The sequence below is a fragment of the Anarhichas minor genome, unplaced genomic scaffold (assembly GCF_050575085.1).
Source record: "Anarhichas minor isolate MPS153535 unplaced genomic scaffold, ASM5057508v1 ptg000042l, whole genome shotgun sequence".
Lineage (NCBI taxonomy): Eukaryota > Metazoa > Chordata > Actinopteri > Perciformes > Anarhichadidae > Anarhichas > Anarhichas minor.
Window position 1 is genome coordinate 129620 of NW_027466488.1, and position 22944 is coordinate 152563.

The 22944-nt window shown below is 40.5% G+C and overlaps 2 protein-coding genes across 2 annotated transcripts; one reads left to right on the plus strand and one right to left on the minus strand.

Annotated features, from left to right (window-relative positions):
- Positions 1 to 1041: 1041 nt before the first annotated feature.
- dhodh (dihydroorotate dehydrogenase) lies at positions 1042 to 11038 on the minus strand. The gene is made up of 9 exons (XM_076110184.1): positions 10929 to 11038; positions 8866 to 9078; positions 8577 to 8776; positions 7355 to 7437; positions 6719 to 6906; positions 5994 to 6107; positions 2922 to 3075; positions 2661 to 2820; positions 1042 to 2130 (listed from the first exon to the last, which is right to left on the minus strand). Exons 1-9 carry the CDS (start codon positions 10944 to 10946, stop codon positions 2004 to 2006), a joined length of 1257 nt encoding a protein of 418 aa, XP_075966299.1. The 5' UTR covers positions 10947 to 11038; the 3' UTR covers positions 1042 to 2003.
- pkd1l3 (polycystic kidney disease 1-like 3) lies at positions 10822 to 22860 on the plus strand. Its single transcript, XM_076110183.1, has 23 exons — positions 10822 to 11826; positions 12848 to 12955; positions 13118 to 13146; positions 13230 to 13263; positions 13393 to 13454; positions 13576 to 13638; positions 13765 to 13923; positions 13992 to 14104; positions 14245 to 14368; positions 14457 to 14579; positions 14977 to 15196; positions 15459 to 15640; positions 15726 to 15956; positions 16082 to 16183; positions 16910 to 17088; positions 17267 to 17413; positions 17497 to 17699; positions 18989 to 19176; positions 19374 to 19506; positions 19733 to 19928; positions 20024 to 20243; positions 20390 to 20474; positions 21612 to 22860. Exons 1-23 carry the CDS (start codon positions 11499 to 11501, stop codon positions 21656 to 21658), a joined length of 3276 nt encoding a protein of 1091 aa, XP_075966298.1. The 5' UTR covers positions 10822 to 11498; the 3' UTR covers positions 21659 to 22860.
- Positions 22861 to 22944: the final 84 nt, after the last annotated feature.

Genomic DNA, 22944 nt, shown 5'->3' on the forward strand with positions numbered 1-22944 from the left:
TAGCAGAGGGATTTATCTTTATTACTCAATGTGAAGAAAATCATCTTACTTGCATTAGCATTGTTTCGGTGACATGTTTTGCATACAGATCTTACAGCGGCAGAATGTGTGTTTTATCTTCATTCCCTGCTGTTTTTTTCTTTGTCTCTCTCCCTTTGCAGTCAAACAACTTATTCCCTTCTCTTCACTGGCGGAGTGAGGACTACCCAGACATCCGCTCGCCACAGAAAACAGTTAATGAGTGTGCTGGTTATTCCCTCACACTACTGTGAAAAACAGTGCTTGAACTCTGACCTTGTGAATACATGCATAATTGTAGAAACAAGAGATAAATATTTGGGTATACTTCTTCAAGATGATCTGCAACCCACGCTGACTTTCCTGTTCCTGGTAGCTCTCAGATTGTAACAAAGCAGGGCACAAATTGCATCTCTAAGACAGATAAGCGCTCCCTCCCAGCTATAACCGATGTCATATTAGGGAAACTGTGCATCCAAGTGGCCATCAGTTTTTAAGTTGTGCTTGTCTGGAAGCCAGGCCTCCCCTCTCCTCCCTACTGTGACACCACATACGGCATAAAGGCCAGTCTGGACTTGGCCTCAGGGAGAGGAAGGAAGAGGATGGAGGTGCCCCGAAGCTCACAGCTGATCCTCAGTGTTGCTGCTTTCACTGGCTAAGCCACGCTGTTTATTCTGGGATCAGCAGGCGTTGTCGTGATAGGCTATAACGGCATCTCAATGTGCCGATGAACGAGGAAAAACCCAAGAATAAAATTAAAAGAAGCAGCCGTCACTACCATCGGGAGGCCATGACGCCGCAATACCCACAGCTAATAACAACAGTGGGGAGTGAGAGCTTAGCTAAATGAAGAGGACTCGAAGGGCTTTCTCTATAGCTTCCAGGAACACATAGCAAAGCCATCTTAGTTCTTTTAAGGCCATAAATCTCTACTGTGTTCACTGCTGCTACAACTGATTAGGAAGGATCGGTTACATTCCAGCAGAAGACATTTCTCTGTAATTGTTAAAAAAAACGACTGCAGCCTTTGCACAACGTAACCTTGTTTTTATTATAGTTGTACCTTAAAGCACATTTTCCAGTCTATGTGATTCATTCGCCTCAACACGTGCTGTCCTCCACAGACACACTGGAACAAAACTGATGATGCTAAAATCTAAAGGACGGCACAGTGTACAAGTACATTCAGATTCAAGTACATTATTTCAAACCGGCAGAATGTGGATCTCTCCAAAAGGTACACGTTTCTTTCACCAGATTCAAGATCTTTTGATGCAGGAAGAAAAGGACGGTTCTGACAGCTCGACCAAATGCAAAATGTAGTGATAATCTCACGGGACAATCTACACATGAGAGCTCAAGGATTGCGAACAGGAAATTCATATACAATTCTTCCTCTGTGAAGCATTAAATAATTCACTAAAAAACACCACAATAGTAGTTTGATTCCAGCTGTGAATCTCCCACACTGGAACAAATATCACTTCAATACAGTTTTCTGAGGGAAATCTAGTGCCTCTCAGTTGCCAGGGATGAGACTTTCCTATTTCTGTGCAATATCATCTTGAATATGTCTTTATGAAGTTTTTGCACTCAGCAAATTGTCCATTCTTAGATGGGACCTCTGTATTAAACTGTTCCTAAAACTGAGAATAACTAAGCACTTGGTATTTTATCCAAATGACATCATGTCAGATTATTTTCCTTATACACAAGAAAATAGTTTGTATACGTTTGTGAGGTTAGTTGGTTTACACTTTGGTGTCAGTATGCATTTGACAAACACTTGTTGCTGTTACACTGTAACAAAGGATGAACGTCTGAAATAGTTACAAACACACATCAGCTTCTTAATACAACATCAAAGCTCGGACCATATCTCATCCTGAAATCAAGGCAGACGGCCGGACATTCGCAATTATTCAGGATTCGTCAGAGTTCAGGAAAGGTTGAGGATGATCTGGCCTGATTGGAGGAGATGGCAGCTACAGGTGCTGCGTGTCCACATTAACATTCACCATCTCTTTCAGCAGGCTCTGCTTATGAGTCGACGTGTCTGCTCCCCTGTGATCTGCTCCAACGGCCTCCGATACACTGCTGAAACCTTGTTCTCTGTAAAAAAAAACAAAAAAAAAATCAAGTTTGTCGAGGGGGAGAATTTATTTGTGTTGAAAATTAAAAGACATTTTGAATAGCATACATAATAGCACACTCGTTCCTGTCAAATACTATGAGTAGGCTGATGCATAAACTCAAGAGAGTCGACTTTTTAAACAACAGTGGAGGATAAATATAGTTTATTATGGACTTATATGCAAAGCTTGAGCTATCATTTCCATCAGTTATGATAACTCAAAAGGATTGCTGAGATCTAGGAACATGGCAACAACGCTAAAAAGAAGACAGATTAAGCACATTCTCAAGTTTGGATGAACTGGTGATTGTCTGACTGCTTCCGTGTGTGTGGCCCTGCCGACTGTTAAGCGCTACATTCACAGATTTCAGCAGCTCACTTGGTGAGTGAAATGTTCCAATAATAAGAACATTGTCAAAAAAAAAACTCCAAAAAATCTCACACTAAAAGATTGACCCTGACTTTGTGTAAGGCAAACCCTTTTAGTCCAATTCACAGCGATACTCACTTAAGAAGCTGTTCCAATTCTCGCTTTATCTTCGTCACTACGGGCGGACCCTGGTAGGTCAACGCTGTGTAAAGCTGAACCAGTGAAGCACCGGCACGGATCTTATCCATAGCATCCTGCCCACTGGCCACACCACCAACTCCAACGATGAGCACTTTACCTAAAAAAAAAAAAATAACATCATAAGTATATTTCATATGTTCTTTCTTCAAACTCCGGTGATCGGAAATGGAGAGAAAATGTCAGCGTGTAAATGAGTACCTTTAGTGAGGTTGTACATCTCTCGCACAGTGCTAGTAGAGAGGTCTTTGAGAGGCTGGCCACTCAAACCGCCGACCTCAGACTTATTAGAATCCTGAAGTGTTTCCGGTCTGGACACTGTGGTGTTAGACACCATTAAACCATCCACTCCCAGCTGCAAACACAAAGGAGAACAAACACCAAGGAGAGGACAGGAAGTGAGTCACATACAGGTGCATCTCAATGAATTACAATATCCTACATGGACATACTGTTCAGTAGGCCAACACTTCTGTATTAAAAATCCTTTTTTAAATTGGTAATATTCAAATTTTCTGAGATACTGAATTTGGGGTTTTCATTAGCTGTATGCCATAATCATCAAAATTAAAAGAAATAAACGCTTGAAATATATCACCCTGTGTGTAGTGAATCTATATAATATACGAGTTTCACTTTTTGAATTGAATTACTGAAATAAATTAACTTTTCGATGATATTCTAATTCATTGAGATGCACCTGTATATGTGCCTGCATCTTCAGGAGCAGATCTGATGTATGTAGGCGACTATGCATGAAGACCTCTGATGTGAAATGTACTGTGACAACAAACGAGAGCCAGAGTGCTGTTTAATTTGAGCTTTTCCCTTCTTAATGTCTCTTCCATTAAGGTTTGCCTCCTCTTCGCTCCAAAGAGCACAAAAACACCACTCCGTATTTTAAAAAAAGTGATGCTTTTTGCACTACTGCATCTCCTGTCTGTAAGTGTCCTTCAAAGAAACAAAGCAAGCATACGGACTGAACCCATCAGATGAGACGTGATGAATGTAGCCTCCCACAGCTGCTTTAGCTTCCACACGCAGCATTAGAGTTAGGATGTCTCGTTTCTTACCAAACGTAAGTCGGATAACACGAAGATGGAATAACAAAATGGCTCTTGCATGACATGTTGCATAACATGACGAAACTGTACATGTGCATTCAAGTATTATTAGTAGTAATATACAGACATAATCAACTCAAACTGTCATCATACCCTGACAGAGCAGGAGACAATAAGGTTCTAATCTCCCGTTTACCTGTAAAATAAAATCCGGCCACCATGTTGAAAACAGTCAAGCCAAAGCCAAAAAACGCACTTTATTTGGACACATGCTGAAGAAATAAAGTTTATAATATTCTTTATTACTAGTAGGGAGATTTAGGGTTACCTAAAGGACCTGAACTTCTTCTGGGTTTTTTTTCCACTGAAAAATGTTTTTTCAAGGGATAAAAGAACACACATCCACTAAAATAACACCACATATTTAAGATGTACACTATAAAAGCAGAATGTTTAAACCTGAAATGTATTTTTTTTTTCTGGTATTTTTCTCAATAGCCAGTTTGACATTCTGAAAAATGAGAATTAAAATGTATTCCTCCAAAGAAACAACTAGTCCACAGTAACAAGGGACACAATCCTATTTCGATTAAAGCTGCACATGCCCATACATGTAAAGCTCAGCAGAGATTACAAATGAAAATGTTATTATATTACATTAATATCATAAAATAAATCTCAAAGAATACAAATAACACACCTGTAAACTCATAAGAGGTGAAAGAGGTGACGAGCGCCGAAACCCGAAAACCCTGTCGGGGGGGGGGGGGGGGGATAATAACTGAATAATTTATTATTCAGTTATTAATCAGTATTTCAGCTCTATTATTATTAACCTTTATTTAGACAAAATCCATTGAGACCGAGGTCTCATTTTCAAAAGTTTTAGTCATAAAAACAAAGATATGCAAGAGTAGCGGGAACCATCGTCTGTACAAATAAAGTGATTAGTTTTCATCGAACCCTGTTACTGTAAAGCTGTTAGAATTGTGGCCTATCTTCTATTTGCAATTAATATGCATTCAATCCAGTTCAATTATTTAAATGAAAATGATAATCTACTCTGGCTAAGGTATCTTATCAAGAGTAAAATAATAGCTGTGATCTATACACACCTCTGCATTAGCAACCCGCTGAAATTAAGGTACAGGCACCATAACCCTCTCTCCGGTCCGTGTTGTAACGGTAAAACGGACTTTCAAAACGTACACGGACCCTCTTCTTCCTTAAACTCTTTGACCTCATCATCTCATCAGTATCCGGGCCTCATTTTTCATGTTCATAAAAGTTATCACCACGAAATCCCCTCATTCTACTTTGAGTTAAAAAAAAAACCTGCAACCATCCACCTGTGTTCCGGTTTAACTTTAATGAGTGACTGCGTGAACTGAACACGGGGGGCGGTCACTTGGCAACTCGAATTCTCAGCTCCCTCCACTGATTTTCTATGGGACTAAGGTCCAGAGTCTGGCTAGGCTTCTTTGTTAGTGGGCACTTACAAAATCAGCAAGGGCTCAAATAATGATATCCTTTACTGTATGTAACATATAGAGCACAAAAACCATTATAATATACTATTATAATACAATCATTTCTATAACTGTAACGACAGCCAGAGCTGCACTTCTCAGCGGGAGGCTTTCTTTCAGAAACTGTTGAATGGCCAGGCCAGAAATGGAACACTCTCAATACGTCCTACTGTGCAAATGATTGCTTGCAGGCTTTCTGAAAATTCATGTTACATTTTGTTTCCTAAATTGCGATAATAACGAAAGTTAACAGTCGACAAAGTTTCGCATGCAGTGTACGTTATCCTTAACCCAGCAAGTCTGAACTGTAACGGTACAGAACGTAACTTAAACTTTAACGGAGGGAAATGAAGACGCTGTAGACATCTGAACGCTGATTGGCCAAGACTCGACACATCAACGATGTTCTATTGCGAAGATCACGACATCACCTTTTCTCCTCGTCTCACTCCAATCTGAGAAACGCTGGCTGGCCAGTTGACCCCCCCCCCCCCCCAAAAAAAAATCTCTACGGATCTACATGATTCACGTGGATGATATATTTTGATTCAAAACGGCGAATTTCGCCGAAAAGCGACAAGTTTGCAGGTATGAAATCATTTGATTACAATAAAATTAAAAGTACAAACTAGAAAATCAAATCAAACACAGTTAGGAAATAAAACGGCAGAACTTCAAACCTCAGTGACGACATCAGCAATGTCTCGTTTGTCCTGAGAAGTGAGGTCAGGAGCGATCTTTACCAGGACCGGGAGTTTGCGTCCCCCCTGCAGGGCATCACGCTCCTTCAACACCTGAGCAGATTGGATGAGAAAGTGTATCAGGTGAGGCGGCAGAGAGAGCTACAACTACTGGAGACTAGACAGAAACCTGGTGTACTGTGATGACAGATCCAAACACTCAGGAACGGGAAGGATTGAAAAGTCAGCCTTTGAATTGATGGATGACGTGCTCCACCACAAAAATACAGAATAGTTACTTTGTTTAAAGAGCAGCCTAACACCATGTTGAAGCTTGAACGCATCCCTTTGACAAATTCAAAAATCTCTTTCAAGCCTAACGATGGGGTTTGATACCGGAACAGGTATCCCGCCTGCGGAAAAAAGCTGTTTGCTAAAACCCAGTACATTAGATCTCTCCTTGTTGTATATAAGTGTAATGTTGTTTGTACATTGTCCCTGTTAAAATAAAGAAACATAACTTTTTATCAAATTTCTCTGTAAAGTAATTTAAGACATTGATATAATTAAGCTCTTCTGTATATGACGGTGACTTTATTTCACTTATTATTATTATTTTTGAGGAGGAAACGGTGAGCACTGAGGCCAAAAGATGAAGTTTCAAGGTGTTTTAGTCACTGTTGGGTCCCAACCCAGTAATTTAGTGAACATTTGGACAGTCCTACCTTATGTAGGAGCTGGCGGAGCGCAGCCTTCCCCTGTAGATCCCGGAGACCTGGCGTATTCGGGCTGCTGATGTTGACCACCAGGTAGTCAGCCAGCGGGCCCAGCACTCTCACCCCCTCCAAGTAATCTGCCCCTGCGTCCTGGGACAACTTGTTCTTCCCCAGGTTGATGCCCAGGGGAAGGCCAGCTATAAACACAGACACACGTACGCATGCAAATACACACACACACACACACACACAAACAAACAGAAAAAGTTCAGACAAGCACAAACGCAGGATGCATCATCAGACCCATGACTCAACTGGGGCAGAGGCTGCTGATGAGCTAAATAAGCTGGAAGCAGGTATGGATCAGACACGAGGAAACGTGAGACAAGGACAGGCCAAGATCGTTCAAATAGAATAAAAAAGTGTATTTAACCACATACCTAAGTTAGTATTTGGCTTCCCTGTTACAAACACACAGTAACTAGTAAATAATAAATGCACACTGGGAAAAAAACAAAAAACAGGACAGATTCATTTCAGACTTATTGTAGCAATAAAATTGAAAGTAACTTCAATTTTTAAAAGGGAAAACTAGAAACAGGTTGAAAAATGTCCCACTGAAATCAGAAGTCGCTGCCTGCTAACCTTCACTTTGCTGCTGCTGTGTGTCTCTCCTGGCCTCGAGCCTCTGTTGAGCTGCTGCCAAACCACAGCTGTTGAATCCATATCTGGTTAGAAGCACACGGACACATTTTGTAACTCCAGATTTGACACTTTCCTTGCAGTGATGACTTGTTGATAAACTAATTTAATCTCCCCTTTAAGGGTCAAAATACATTTTTGCGTGTTACGGAATTTGGTCAAAAGCAAGTAGAAACTGTGTGATTGTGTCTATGTGGGGCTGAAATGCAGAGAATCCTCTCCCATAGAGACACTCTGCCTGTGTGCCTACAACCATGAAGTCTCAAGATAAAATCATTTTATTATAATGAGACGTTTCTTGTTGTGAAATACAAACTTTATTGTTTTTGCAACACACAGTCATAGTGAGGGATCTGCAGCCCGGTTTATTCGTATTTCTTGGTATAACTGCATGCATAAATGAAGCACTATCTCAAAAGTATATTGTGGAAATACTGGTAATGTTGAATAAATTCCATCTAACTAGGTGATCCTTAGAGTGAACCTAATCAAGTCACTCAATAAAAACATCTATAGAATATGTAACATTTTAAAATCAGATTGTTAGAGATACAGTATGTAACTCATAAATATAAATTACCATAAATTACCAATTTGACTGTGTATAATGAAAGAGAGACACAAAATCAGGAGAGAGCTGGTGAATAAAAGATTTCCTTCATTTGGCTCATTCAATACGGTGTTGCAAATTAAATCTGCAAAGAAAACGCGAGTAAACCCACGAACTCTTATTCACACACAGCTTTATAAACGTGAAATGTAGGAAACATAATCCCTTTGAAGATACTGAGCGATGTGAGAACAATATACACTGACATTCGTCTCCCCTGCTCTTGTTTTCTGTCGTACGGATTTTAACATAAACTAAGAATAATATGACTCATTTACTGTTATATAAATAAAAAAGGGCATTGATCTACAGAGCATGATCGATAAAAAGAAGAGAGGAAAAAGTCATGTATTTCTACAATAAAGCAAGCAACTCAAAATCAGAACCTACCTGATCCACTGAGCAACATGTGTACAGTACCTAATAAAATGACAGCTGAGTGTTTCCTAATATCTAAAAAATACTGTGACATTGATTTCAACCATATCGCCCATGTTGTGTAAATTCAGTTGCGCAAACCATCTACACTGTCTATTCCGTATCAAAAAAACGTACCTGTTAATAATTGCATGATCTGTAGCGAGTCGAAACACACGTGGTTGGGGGTTCCCCTCCTGAGGTTTGGGAGTGATTGTGCCCACTTCAACGAAGCCAAAACCCACTTTGTACAACCCGTCTACGGCCTCTCCGTGCTTGTCGAAGCCCGCCGCAATCCCAATCGGGTTTCTAAACTTTAATCCCAGGACGTTAATTTCCTGTAGATGCATAAAAACAGAACAAAGTCGCACGGTGCCTTGGATCGATGGAAACACATTGTGAGCAGGAAGTGAGGCCGTGTGCTTACCAATGATGCAGGGTCCTGGTAGCGGTTGAGAGGAACCAGACCCAGACCAATCATCTTCACTGCCAACACATGCGCCGTCTCTGCTCCCACAATCCTCTGCAGCAGGGGCATCAGCTGATTGGTGTAGAAACGCTCATCTCCGACCGCAGTGAGGTAGGAGGCAAACAGAAGGCTACCTGAGCCGATGATCTTCACGGCGTCTTTTAACTGCTTCTGTGGACAAGAGCATGAAAAAAAAGTCTTTAAAAAGGACTCGCATCAGACATTAATTACTGTGAATAATTGTTTGCAGTGAAAGAATTTTCGCAATAACCTGATTTTGTATATGGTGTTTAGTTAAAGGTCTATTGGAGAGACTTTGATGGTGCTTAAATCAGCAATAACTGATTTTTTTTTTTGGACCACTTGGTGTGAGCAGAAACACATTTTGAAAAATGACAAACCATCGCGACTCGATTCACAACAGGCCTTATCCATGAACCGTGAGAAGAGCAAATTTGTGCGTAAATGAATGTTCCTGACCATGTTTACTGTCATTTCCACATCACCTTAATTTATCTTGAATAGGTAAAGCAGCCATTTAGAAGAGCTATACCTTTCATAAATCTTTGTTTTATGCATGTGTTGTTGAAAACATATACTATATATTAAATACTTTATAAATTACACCAAATAAATGCATTTAGGCGGAGTTAACAGGCTTTCGTGTTTTCCTCTCACCAGTAAATCAATCAGAATAAATGCTAGCTTTTCATATTAGATTCAATGTTTTAAATTGGCTACAATTATCAGATCAATACCAACATTCAGGCTCCCTCAAAGGTGTACTGCAGGTATAAATGTTTAATAGAAGATTGGGGAAGGAAGTCAGCAAATGTATTTGGCGACCTTTAATAAAATCTCCTTCGACCCCCCCGACCTAATCTTTGGGCATGACTGATGTCATAGACGGAGGTGAACCACAGTTTTGGGAGGTAATTCTCTCTACTCTTGTGAAGAGATCTAATCATTCAGAATAATTGAAGACACCAGTGTGGATGGAACAAGGCGGGACAAGGACTTGTAAATATTTGGCCGATAAGAATAATGCATTTACATGAACAACAATGGATCATATCTTCTAAATGACTCACAACCCTTGAACAACAGATTTAATTCACAGTCACAGTGTTTTGGACTCAACATCTGGACAAGACAGATTACTGTAAATGTGCTTGGCAAATTGATAAATGTATAGTTTATGATGCGTAATACCACTCGGTACGAGTGTCACTGATGTTAACAGAATAACTTTCAATCAATTCTCCCTTTAAAAGACGTACTCTTTAGTCTTCGTTGTCATTAAGATTCTCATGCATACATGCGATACATTCATGAGTACATTACTTTGATGTTGCAGCTGGTAAAGGTGGAGCTGATTTCAACTGATTTACAAACTGTGGGGCTTCATCTTTAACGATGCATCACAATGTATCAGTTAAGTAGTTGATTGATCCTTATTCTGTATTAATGATCTACAAAGTAACGAATGCTGTCGCATAAATGTAGTGGAAAATAAAGGGTATTAGCTTCCAAAATGTAGTGGAGTAGAAGTGTAAAGTAGCAAAAAAAATACTCAAGAACAAGTACTTCAAAAAGTACAGTACTTAAGTAAATGTAGGCCTAATAAGTTACATTTCTCCACTGTTGACATGTGACTAGAGGGAGGCTAACGTTACCCTTCGGAGGCGATATGACTTTAGATACGTCTCTCTCTCTCTCTGTTACGTTAATTGCCAACACTTTGCATCATCTTAAATACATAAAGCAGCTGTCTTACAACAACCGTCTATGTTTCCAAAGGGCAAACAGAGCTAACAGCAAAGACTCCACCACTGCATGTGTTTCTGTATGCAAAGAGGCAGCAAAGCTAAGCTGCAGTGTTTCCTGGTTCAACGTTACTTTGAGGCGGAGCGACCGCGCTAACAAACAGGAACTATCGCAGCCAGTTTCATGGCGTCGGTTAAAAGTGTCCGATTATAGAAAAGAAACAGGGATATCGAATAAATGGCCTCTGGCATTACCTTCAGATGTCCCGCCATGGACGCAGTTCTGTCATTGCATTAAAGGGCATTGGATGGATTTCCTGACATGTTACACAAACACACGCGGTAGCAGCTTCCTCCACACTGTCTCGCGATATTTCACTCCTGGGTTGTGTGAAGAGTGGAGGGAGGAGAGGAGAGGAGAGGAGAGGCGCAGATGTTGGCCCAGGGCCATTCAGTTAAGTCAAGGTGCTTCTCAATGTGATGGCAATGAATATCTAAGGTTATTTAGGAGGAAAGTTGATTCGTTTTAAAGTCATCATTATAATACGAATGATAATAATATACCCTACAGTATGTTTTTCATGTTAAGTTAAAGTGTGTCCTTGGTCGGGGAAGTTCAGCTTGTGTGACCTTTGGTGATGACAACTTCACTTTGCATCTTGTTTGAGTGTCTGCAGTGATTTTCCTAATCTATTGAGAACACATGCATAGTTTGCTCTGGAGACAACTCTCTGATTTCCATGTGACAGACGGATGTGATCTTGCTCAGCTCCAGCCACGGTTCCTGCAGCACTATGTGCTTCAGCTCTTTACATTATAATAGCTATGGGCATGTTACTCCGAACCTCTGCTTTTTTGTGGATTTCTGTGGGATTTCTATCTTTACTGGAAAAGTCTGAGGCCTGTACTGGCAATGACTTCCCCGCACGGTGTGAATTTGTTTTGAGAAATGTCTGTTTTGAGTTTGTTGGGGAATCTGAAACCTGGTCTCAAGCCAGGGGTAGCTGTGAAAAGCGAGGAGGCGAGCTCCTGAAGGTGATGAACAGCGCGATCAAATTGCTCCTGAAGAACATCACCAGAGGAGGAAACACCAGCAACTTCTCCTGGTGGCTGGGAGAGGGGGTCCAAGGGCAGTACCAGGTACCCATCATAAGTGAGTTAAATACACACACGCACACACAGACACACTGCATCTCTCTTTTGGGTGTTTTTTACTTGAGATCCTTGAAATCAAGTAGTGTCTGTTCAAGACCTCCTGCCACAGGTTTTACATGCGGAGTGATGGACACACAAAAATGTCCCTTTTTTCTTTAGGTTGTTTGATTTGATAAATGATCAGAGGCCTTGTGGCTAAAGGTTATCCAATATTGTTTTAAAGAGAAAAAAGCACTCATTGCAAATACCTCAAAATTATACAAAGGAAGGTTTCTGACTTTCTTATGGGAAAGAGGGCTGGGTTTCATTTGAAAAAAATAAATAATGATATACTATATTAAAGATTACAAAATCAGTACTTGAAAGATTCGGAAATATGATACGAAACGTAACTTGTTATATTTAAATAAAAATCTTTTAGTTCATCCAGACAACACCAGACCAATACGTCTTAACTGCATCATGAATTACAGAACAAAGAATCAGATCATTAAAGTTGTATCTTTTTTTTGTTCAATGCGTCACTGTTGAGATTGACTTAATAACTTGAGGCACTTTTGACGGAAAGATACTGCTCCCTCGTCCTTGAGTTTGTCCCTTTCAGTTGTTGTCATTACAGCATTCACACTTGTAAAGTGTTTGAATCTATTCTTGTGCTAGAAATTAGGCCATTAACAAAAAATGTACGAGCAACAATGTTGATAATTGATAAATCAGGTTTTTCAGCTTCCTAAAATATGAGAATTAGCTGGATTTTTTTCTCTGTTTTATCATTAAAAAGCAATATATTTAGTTTTTGTTGGTTAGCCCTTACACTGCTGGTAAACTGTAACTGATGTGGCAAATTCCACTATAATTGATGCGTCTGAATAACTGACAGATTGCCCTACATTTGTTTGTCTTTACTGAGTTCAAGGTGATGCTATTGTATCTCAAACAATGTTCAAAAAAAATTAAGCGCTCCTCATGTGTGTGTGTGTTTGCATACACACACACACACTTCTTTTTTTGCAAAACAGAAAATGCTGACGTTTCAAAGGACAACTGCACGTACATGAAGCTGCATCCTCTTCAGGTCGTCATGGCATCTGACTGCAACCAGAGACGAGGCTTCCTCTGCACCCACAGTATGCATCAACAGCTTCTAATCACCGCTTTAACTTTGTTGCCTTTTCTTCCTTTCTTCTCTTGTATTCATAACAACTGAGTGAAATGTATTCGTTTTCTTTTTTTATTTCACATTACATGCGATATGCAGATTGTTAAAAAGTGTCATTCTTGTTTTGAAGATGTGTGTGAGTCTTCGTCAAACACAAAGGTAAGAGACACGTTACACACTCAGTAAAACGCCAAACAAACATCCAGACTCACATGCTGCTTTTGTTCACATTTTCTTTGCAGAACACAATAGTGTCCAGTCATGCAACCTTATCTCGTAAGTTGGATTGAAATATCATGTTTCATCAGTTCAATCAACAATGAAAGTTGGGAACAGAAAAGCCATAAGACTCAGTTTGTGTTTGTGTTTCTTTCTCTGTACTTCTAAAACACACTTTGATTTCAGGACTCAAAAGGGATACAAATCCCATGGCTTCGTCTGTTGCAAACATTGGTAGCCTTCTCCTGGTGAGAGATGCCTCATTTATTTCACATGCACACTGTTTGACCAATGAATCACAAAGGGCATTGATTAGTAATAGCAGTAAATTATACATCAAAGTTCACAAGTGATGTTTTTCTGAGACAGGAAGCAGATAAAGAACTACTGCGAATGGAAACCACTATAGGGGAGCCGACAGACGTCAGCAGGGTGGGTACCGTCACTCTGAAAAGCCTGTTGTATTACGTTATTGTTGTTGTTGTGGCATTATTCACCTTTTTAATGCTGAGAGTGTGTCATGGCACATTAAATGAAAGTCTGGTTTCCCTTTCACAGGACATCTTCATTGATTCTTTGTTGAATGGCACTAAACGTCTGACTCCAAAATTCGCTGTGCAAAACAGCGACACTATCAGTCACATCATCAACTGTAGCACCGGCATCCTCCTTCTCTCAATGAAGAAATGTGACATCAATGCTAACCCGAACCCTGCCGTAAGTACTGCACTGTACACATTTTGTTGTCATTGTATCAGGTGACGTTGCCTTTTTTTCCTCTCCAGTCTTTGTTTGAGGAAATCTTTGAGATCTTTCGGACAGTCTCACTGCTGGTTGGTATGGGAACCACACAGAATGTTATTATCAGGCACCCATCAGGCACCATCTATCAGAGCAAGTAGGTATTTTCTTTCAGAGAATCGTATACCAAATATTTCTTTCACTACCAGTTTTGCATTCTTAAATATGTCAGGAAGTATTTCTATTTTATTTTAACTGCATTTTATTATTTTCCAAATGTCATTTCCCTTCCCCAAGACACACACCAACTGACCTCAGCGACGCCGTGCTCGGTTCAGAAAAAGATGGTGGGTTTGTCAAACTCCCCTCATATGCAGCACTCGGGCCTCAGCTTGGAAAGTACAGCACAATCATCGTTCAGGTCTGTGTGGTATCCTCATGTGTATGTGTGCTTGCACCTTTTGTTTGTGTCATCTGCAGCCTCTCAACAGAGCTTTTCTCCCTCTTAGCTGGCTGTATTCTCAAATAATCCCCATCAGTCTGATGGCAACATCACAGGAAGTGTTTGCAGCCTTTTTCTTAGTGATGGAGATACAGAAATAAAGCTGGCCAACCTGACACAGATGATAGAGGTACAACCAACATGAGAATTATGTTCCAAATTGGGGAGAAAAAGTGATACATATACTGCAACTAAGAACAAAAAATATTGTTATTGCCTCATGCATATAAATGCATATAATTATACCCTCGTGGACTTTCAGGGGAAGTTTTCAAATGTTACTAAACAAAGTCAGAAACTTACATTAATTCATATAACTTAAAAAACCTTCATGTCTACAATAAAATTATGTATATTGCTGATTAAGTAAATGCGAAGCAAAGCTGCTAGATATATCAAGGCCAATCACATTTGTGAGACAAAGTTAGAAAAAAACATAATTTTCAAATGACTATTTTTGCTTAAGATATATGTCCTTGAGTTTCATTTGAATAGTAATACTAACTTGCTTTCTCTGGTTTCTGCAGATCTTTATGCCTCAACCAAATGCTTCAATACAGACGAACAGCACTGTTGTGTTGGAGAAAAACACACACGCTCTGACCACAATCAACGTCTCCGATCCTGATATGACCATCTTTCTCAGCGTGGAGCCCAGTGCTAATGTGTCATTGACTCTTGTTTTATCTGAAGGGTCACCTCCTACCAGCACATATTTCAGCAACACGACCACCTTGAGCCCAACAGGTAACTGTCAATAATACAAGCAGGCATAGCTGCTTTAAAGTCATTGAGTTTAGACATCTCCGGTAACACTGTGTGGCAATAGGACCGCTGTGATTGAGATGGCTGTAATAACAACACAAAATAGTAATAGAGGCCATTTTACCCTGGTTTGCTTTGAGCCCTCACTTCTCTTGTGCATTATTAACATATCAGATAAACAATGTTTTATTGGTATAGTGGCTCTTGGATTATGAAGTCATATGTTGGCAAATTTATCCAACAGGAGGCTATCGCTGGATGATAACCCCAGGGATGTTACAGCAGATTCCTGGAGTCTTGTATGTTTCCGCCGGCCTCTTCAATTCTACTTGGGAGCCGAAGCTGACGCTGAGGATCACTTCCTTTATGAGCAAGTGCTTGTACTGGCACATAGAGAGGGAGACATGGAGCACTGATGGCTGCCAGGTGAGTTGAACTTGGCTGTATTCTTTTGGCTCTGCATGTACAACGATGTTGCATATCACACAGTGATGTGCTGTCTTTGTCTCAGGTGGGGGACAAAAGCACTCCAGAGCGAACTCAGTGCCTGTGTAACCACCTCACTCTCTTTGGGAGCTCCTTCTTTGTGATGCCAAACTACGTGGACCTATCTCGCACGTCAGAGTTGTTTGCCACCGTGTCTGAGAACTACGTGGTTCTGGCACTGCTGTGCTCTTTCTTCGGGCTCTACCTGGCCACTCTGCTGTGGGCCTGCTATGCTGACCGCAGGTCACGCTCTAAGGTCAGTCTCTGGAGTGGTGGAGCTTTTGTTTGGAAACTAAACTCTTCGTATCCATTCCACTGCCCAAATACAGCAATGCATGCCAACACATTCATAGTATGCACCACAATGTTTTATGTTGAAAGATGAAGATGACTCTGCTGGAAGACACCCACCCAGGAGCTCATTACAACTATCTGATCGGTGTCCAAACTGGCCATCGCAAGAATGCTGGGACTACTGCCAATGTAAGAGCCTTCTCTCATCATTCACATCATCATGGTTTGTTTCTTATTAATGTTTATGACAGAGAATTGGAATAGCTCATAGAATAATTATTTTACTGAGGGTACCATGTGTCTTGGCTTAAAGAACCATACTGCATGTTTACGCCTGTTTACAACAAATTGTGTATACTTGAATGTGGTAGCTTCCTTATTAAAGGACAGGTTCACAATTTTTAAAGTATGTCTTGAAACAATAGTACGGTGCTTTTATGAACAATAGTCGGTATGGATAGGGGCGATTTTTACAGCAAGCAAAACTTGTTTCAATAGGCTGACTATTGTTTTCAGACTGACTTGAAAATTCTGATCAACACCTGAACATATGCAGATAGCGGACCCAGCCACTTACCATAATAGCTACTATATATAGAGAGGTACTAACTGAATGTGAATACATTGAATTGCAAAAATGAAGTTTGAATTCATGTAATTCTTGAGGATCATAACGTTAAACGTTAAAGAATGAAAAGGAATGAAAACCAGCCGAAATGAAAAATTCACTCATCAGTCTAAATCTATGGTTTGCGTCAGAAAATGGTTGGTAGTTTTGTCAAGTATACACACACAATGTGTTTTAAGCGGACTAAACTATGACACTATACTAGTGTGGTCCTGAACACAATCTTGGTAAGGTCACTGATGTGTGAACCCAGTGCTGTTACATCCATTCGTTGTGCTGTCCTGTAGGTGACAGTGAAGCTGATTGGCTCAGAGGGCGAGAGCGACGCACACAACCTCACGGACCCTGACAAGCCCGTGTTTGAGAGAGGAGCTTTCGATATGTTCCTGCTGGCCACACCCTTCCCACTGGGCGAAGTGCGAAACCTCAGGCTGCAGCATGACAACTCTGGAGGTCAACCATCATGGTACTAGAGATTAAAAACATCACTTCTCACTAAATACCACTCTCAGTGGACTGTTCTCACACACACACACACACACACACACACACACTAATAGCTTAAATATTATATAACATTTGCGTATAATTACCCTTTGCTAAATGTGTACTGTTTGGTATTTTATGAATTCCCATATCATAAGGTATATAAACAAGGTGACCATACAAGACCTCCAAACACGACATGTGTTTCACTTCTTTTGTGGCTGTTGGCTGAGTCCTGACCATGGAGACAACATGATCAAGAAAACCTTCAATGCTGCAAAGAACAACGAGATAGCCAGCTTCAGGTCTGACCACGTTACACCGCTGAAATAAACTAACTCAGCTCTTGAGGAATTCTCATTATGACTGTCTTTTTTTCCTCTGCCAGGAATATTTTCCAGAGCAGAACATCGACTGGCTTCAGGGATGAGCACATCTGGGTTTCCATAGTGGATCCTCCCTCACGTAGTCCATTCACTCGTGCCCAGAGGGTCTCTTGCTGCATGAGCCTGCTGCTCTGCACCATGGCCATCAATATTGCCTTCTGGAACATTCCTACAGATGAGGACTCGCCAGTACTCTTCTCGTTGGGTGAATTTTGCAGTCTTTCATTAATAGGGCAAAGTTTCATTCCAGAGGGAACTATAATCTTTATGTTCATTTATCAGTGTGGTTGTTGGTTGATAATAATTGTGTTCTGCGTCTAAAGATTTTTCTAGAATATAAGGCCTCTTACGCAACAAACCCACAGTTGAGAAAGTTACCATACTGATCATAAAACCTAACGAACATCTAAAATGTAATACAACGAGAGGTCGCCTTAAGGTCTCAAAGTTTTGGATGAAAGGTCAAATGTAGGAGCCAATATGCGAGCTGGAGTAGAGAGTGAAACAAGTTGATTGGCTGTCTGTTGTCTCCTGATATATTGTATCATCTTCTTCAACACCTCCGCTTCCACATGTGCAAATGAAACATTTTAAACCATCAAGGCACCAGCACAGCCCTGCAGCAATAAATCAATGTGTGGGAGGAGAGACGAGAGCCACCTTTACAAACTTTAGCTTAATGCTGACCTTGTTTGTTGCCTCTCAGAGGACACAGGTGTAGGAAAAGGCAACTTGGCCATATACATAGTAACCCACAATATCTTAATTTCTGCATCTCCTGTATCAATTTTTAAGAAGCTGACAACTAAACACCACAGGATCCAATTATATTGTTATGGCTTAAAACTAAGAACTCAGGCAACTGGGGAGGGGTGGGAGGGCATCAAATAGACGGATAGGATGGTGGGGGTAATCAGTGGGTTACGTTAAAATTGAGAGTTTAGGAGATTTAAAAAATGATTGGTAATAAACTGCAATCAAGTTTTATTTTAAAGGTCATAGTCAACGTCCTTAATTTGAGTCTTTTAACTGCTTCTGTTGAAAGCATGATAATGAATAAAACAGTCTTGAAAGGACTCACGTCAGACGATAAATACTGAGAACAGAGTTGTCATAGTTCAATAAAACATTCATAATGTTTGCCCAATTTCCACACTAATCTGAGTTTGTATACAGTGTTTTGTTCAATAATCACATTAATTTCTAGAAAGGGTGATAACCTCATATGGAGTCTTGTTTCTGGTCACCTGATGAATCCTTTTAACTCTGTTTGGCTCTCTACCGGCTCCTGAGAGAAATATCTGCCCCTTAAGCCAAATGCTCCGCAGTATTCACCAGCGAGTTGCTAACCTTGTCTGTGTGCTGTTTCATTGTTGGGCAGGCAGCACACAGACTTTATCAGAGCTGTAATGAGGCTCGAGAGAGCCATACAACCAATTCTGTTGCTTCTCATCACCAACTGACACCGTCTTTGTCTTTATTTTGTCTCTCCAGGTTCTTTGGAAATCACCCGGGAGGAGCTCATGGTGGGGGTACAGAGTGGTCTTCTCATGTTTCCAATCAACATCCTCATCATCACCATCTTCAGAAGCATCAGACCTCGCGTGATATCAAAATCCAAAAAAGGAGACTCTGAGGAGAACTTGAGACCTCCAGCAGTGACCATAGCATCTATTCTGAAGGTGCGTTTTGCATGACCTATTCTCTATGGGTGTGAGTGTGTTCAGCACTTTGTTTTGTGGCCTTGTAAGCCCACTTACTGTAAGTGCTTTGTGGCTCGGACTTTGGAGAAAAATATGTACTCTAACTTTTCCATGTGTTTGATCAACCATTGTACATGTAGCTTTTGGTTTGTTGTGCATCTCTCGGATATCCCTAGGATACAGAGGAGATGATTTCTTCTGTGAGCAGTAGTCCGAGGAACAAGATGTCAGAGATGCACAGACTGGAGTCCACCACTGACCTCGGCCTTGCCTTGGACAGGGTGCATGAATTCATCCAGCTGATGCAAGGTAGTTTTTCATTTTGTTATTTGTTTGCAGCAAACAGACACGCAGTTGGGGCGTCCTATTCGGGCACAGCTATATCTCATGAAAAGCCCCGGGCTGCCTGTTGCTCTCAGTCCCGAGCCAATACTGAAGACATGAATCTTGAATGAAAACCAAGATGGGATTGTAATTGTATAAACTGTGCAGAGAAATGAAATGACACGCTGGTCTGTCTGTACTCCTGTTAAAGGTGAGAGTGAGAGTGATCCTCACTGGGTGTACTGCAGCAAGTTCCTCCTGGCTGGTCTCTGTCACCTCCTGATGTGCCTGGAAAAACTGGATGAAAAGCACTTCCCGAGTGCACAAGAGTACCAGCAGACCCTCAACGTCACCAACCTGCTGGTTCACAAGGCTGAGATGGTCTTCAGCAGCCATTTGGTCTACTGGTCAGCACTCCGGCCAACACACAGAAACAAAAATATCTGTATAAAGTAGAAATATGACTGATTTGATTTAACTTGAATTTACTTCCTTGGCCCAGTCCGCCTCCCGTGAAGATAAGGAAGAGGAGGTCGGCGAGCTGCTGGCTGCCTTGGTGGTGTGTGTTCCTGGGCTGGTTCCTGTTGCTGTCCATCAGCGGCGTATCCACTTTCTTCACCCTGTTGTACGGCTTTCAGTACGGGAGAGCAAAATCCACCAAGTGGGTCATGTCTCTGGGCCTCTCCCTCTTCGAGAGCATCTTTATACTGCAGCCTCTCAAGGTGGGGGAAACTCAAACCGTATCAAATGATTCATCTTAAAAAGTAACGTCACTCAGCACACAGTCTAAAAATGCTCCTGCGTGTTAAAGGATAACACGACTACGTTTAAGAAAATGTGCTTTCTTGTGGCTTGTTTTTGTTCACAGGTGATAGGAGTTGCTGTGTTTTTTGCCCTGCTGCTGAAACCTGCAGCTGTGGAGGAGACTGAAGAAATTGAGCAGGTGTTGTTAGGTAAGAAAACATCATGCAGCACATCTGTTACCAGAACAGGTTGGCATGTATAGATTCCTAGCCGTAAGTAAGTAAGTGCTGTGCTCAAAAACACGTTTTCCTTTGTCTTTGATATTGTCTGTGTTCATCTGATATGTGCGGTGTTAAATGTAACCAGAATAGTACACTATGTCTTTTCATCATCCTTAAAGCTGGTAAATCAGTATGTTTATATTAATGATGGGTAAAATGAGTGCTGGAAGTAACAAACCAACAATTATCACCCAACTCTGCAGTTATCCCCGGCACTACAGAGTGTTGTAGTGTCTTTGAGTGCATTGCTTTGGTTTTACGGCTCAAACCTTTATTGTTTTTGTTCACTCTCAAAGCGTTGTTTTTGGATGAAGCAGACTCTGAAAACCTACTATACACAACCTGCTCAGCACCAAATAGCAGACCTAGCAACTAGCTGGTGAACAAAGTGTAGCATTTAGCTGCTAAAGAGACAGATAATACACTCAAGAGTTGGTGGAGACCAAAAGCAGAGCTAAGTCAGAGTAAATAATGGACTTACATTTGAACAAGTGGCTCCATGTCCGCCAGATGTGTAAAAAGGCAACTGTTTGCTAACACTTCGCCATTCCCAGCTTGTTTCTGCTTTCCCCAAGTGGACAACATTTAAGTAAATGCAGGTTTAAAGACTTTTAAGGAGAATTATTATAATAATAATGAAATAACACTGGAACACTAAGGGGAATAATAACCTGGTTTCAGTACATTTGCTTTGCTTAAAAACCTCATTTCAAGCTTGTAACTTGAAACAAAAACTTGTATAAATAAACATAAAATATCTGTGACACCTGAAGCCCTACAACTGAGCAAAAAAAAGGTAGAATGAACAGCCTTTTAGGATACATACATTGTTTAGTCTAGCAGACAGAGGTATCCATTCCATGTTGTTTTAGGTTAACTGCAGGGGGCTCTTATGAAATGATGCATATGAATCAGTAAACATATTAGCTTTGACAAAGATAAACTAACCCTTTTAGTTTTCTGCTGCTCCCAAGTGACTTCTCTCTCTCTACAGTGTATCAGTGCATGCTTCCTTCCTTTTAAGAGCAGTAAAGTACTTACTGCACTGTCTTCTCCATTTACCAGAACAACAAGACAAGTGTAGACGGTACTCTGGCAGGGACACACTGTGAGGAAGCTGCATTTAGCGGGATGCGTTGTCTTCTCCGATGGGAACAGCTGCGAACCACGGCACCCTCACTGCTTAAACACTCTTTTGCACTTACTGGAAGTTTTAACTTTCTGAATTTACTATCCGTGATGATGTATGTGTATGCAAAGAAAATCTCTGGTTACTTATGTTCATTTCAGGAGGCTGTTATTTTCAACGTCTATGTCTGACCCCAAATCAAACTCACCATCACAGAAATCTACAACACTCTTATAACTTAACAAAGAAGCTCAACCTGAAGTTCTATGTTCATAATCAGATCAGACCATATATCACCCATACTGTCTCAGACACATACTGCATCTACATGCAGTTATTCTTTTAATAATATCCTACTGTCTCACAATTTGGTCCGTCACCACAAGGGAAACCATTGAACCAATAGCAAGACTTTAGATATAAGATCCATTGCAACCGTCCCTCTTGAACGAACCACTGCACTGTACTTTCACATTTTAACGCCCTGCCGTTTCCAAACTGTTTTTTAAAAATGCTTTATCTTTTGTACTATTGTTATAGTTTGAGTTATTTTGAGTACAAATAGTCTGCAATCAATAAAGTGAACATAATCAACAAGCAATGAAATAGAGGCCCTGCTAGATTATTTAATATAATGTTATAATATATAACAATCTGTACAGTCTGCAAAGAAAAAAACTATTTACTTTGTTCTTCTTATTAATTTTACTTAAGTTAATGTGGGTTTTAATCGAGCATTTTATTGTTTCATTATTATTATAAACAATATTTCAAATATTGATATGGTTAGCATTGGAAGACTCCTAACAGCCACAGCCTACTGCTGTCGACATGACTAGTGATCACAGTGTATGACGTCCGACCATCGACTGCACACCAACATGGACTTTCACTTCCGGTAGAGAGGAGTAGAGTTACGTAACATATGGGACCTGATTATCAATTCATGACTTTTTTCATTTCACCTTCATGTCACTTTAATACATGCTGAAGGTCCATGTCACGACTTTGCATCATACATGCAGTCTTCTGTGCGATTCAGTCTGTTCTCACGTTGAATGATTTATGTAGCAGGTTTGAAGACACTTTGATGTCCTGTCTTAGACCTGTGCTTTTATCTAATCACCGATCGATTTATTGCTTTCATTTATTGATACTGTGTATGTATTGTATGTGTGAACTTAAATAAACAGATCTATATTATCTAATATCCTAATGTATTTAATTCTACAGTGACTTTTAACTGAAAGAGCTTCAGACGTTCAGTAG

Excerpts from the sequence above, each read along its gene's own strand:
- pkd1l3 (XM_076110183.1), top strand. The coding sequence starts at position 11,499 with ATGGGCATGTTACTCCGAACCTCTGCTTTTTTGTGGATTTCTGTGGGA. Across the intron at positions 17,700-18,988 it reads GCCAGTACTCTTCTCGTTGG|GTTCTTTGGAAATCACCCGG; the intron begins GTGAATTTTGCA and ends TTGTCTCTCCAG. Across the intron at positions 19,507-19,732 it reads ATTCATCCAGCTGATGCAAG|GTGAGAGTGAGAGTGATCCT; the intron begins GTAGTTTTTCAT and ends CTCCTGTTAAAG.
- dhodh (XM_076110184.1), bottom strand. Across the intron at positions 7,438-8,576 it reads GATCATGCAATTATTAACAG|ATATGGATTCAACAGCTGTG; the intron begins GTACGTTTTTTT and ends GCTTCTAACCAG. Across the intron at positions 6,907-7,354 it reads ACAGCAGCAGCAAAGTGAAG|CTGGCCTTCCCCTGGGCATC; the intron begins GTTAGCAGGCAG and ends CTGTGTTTATAG.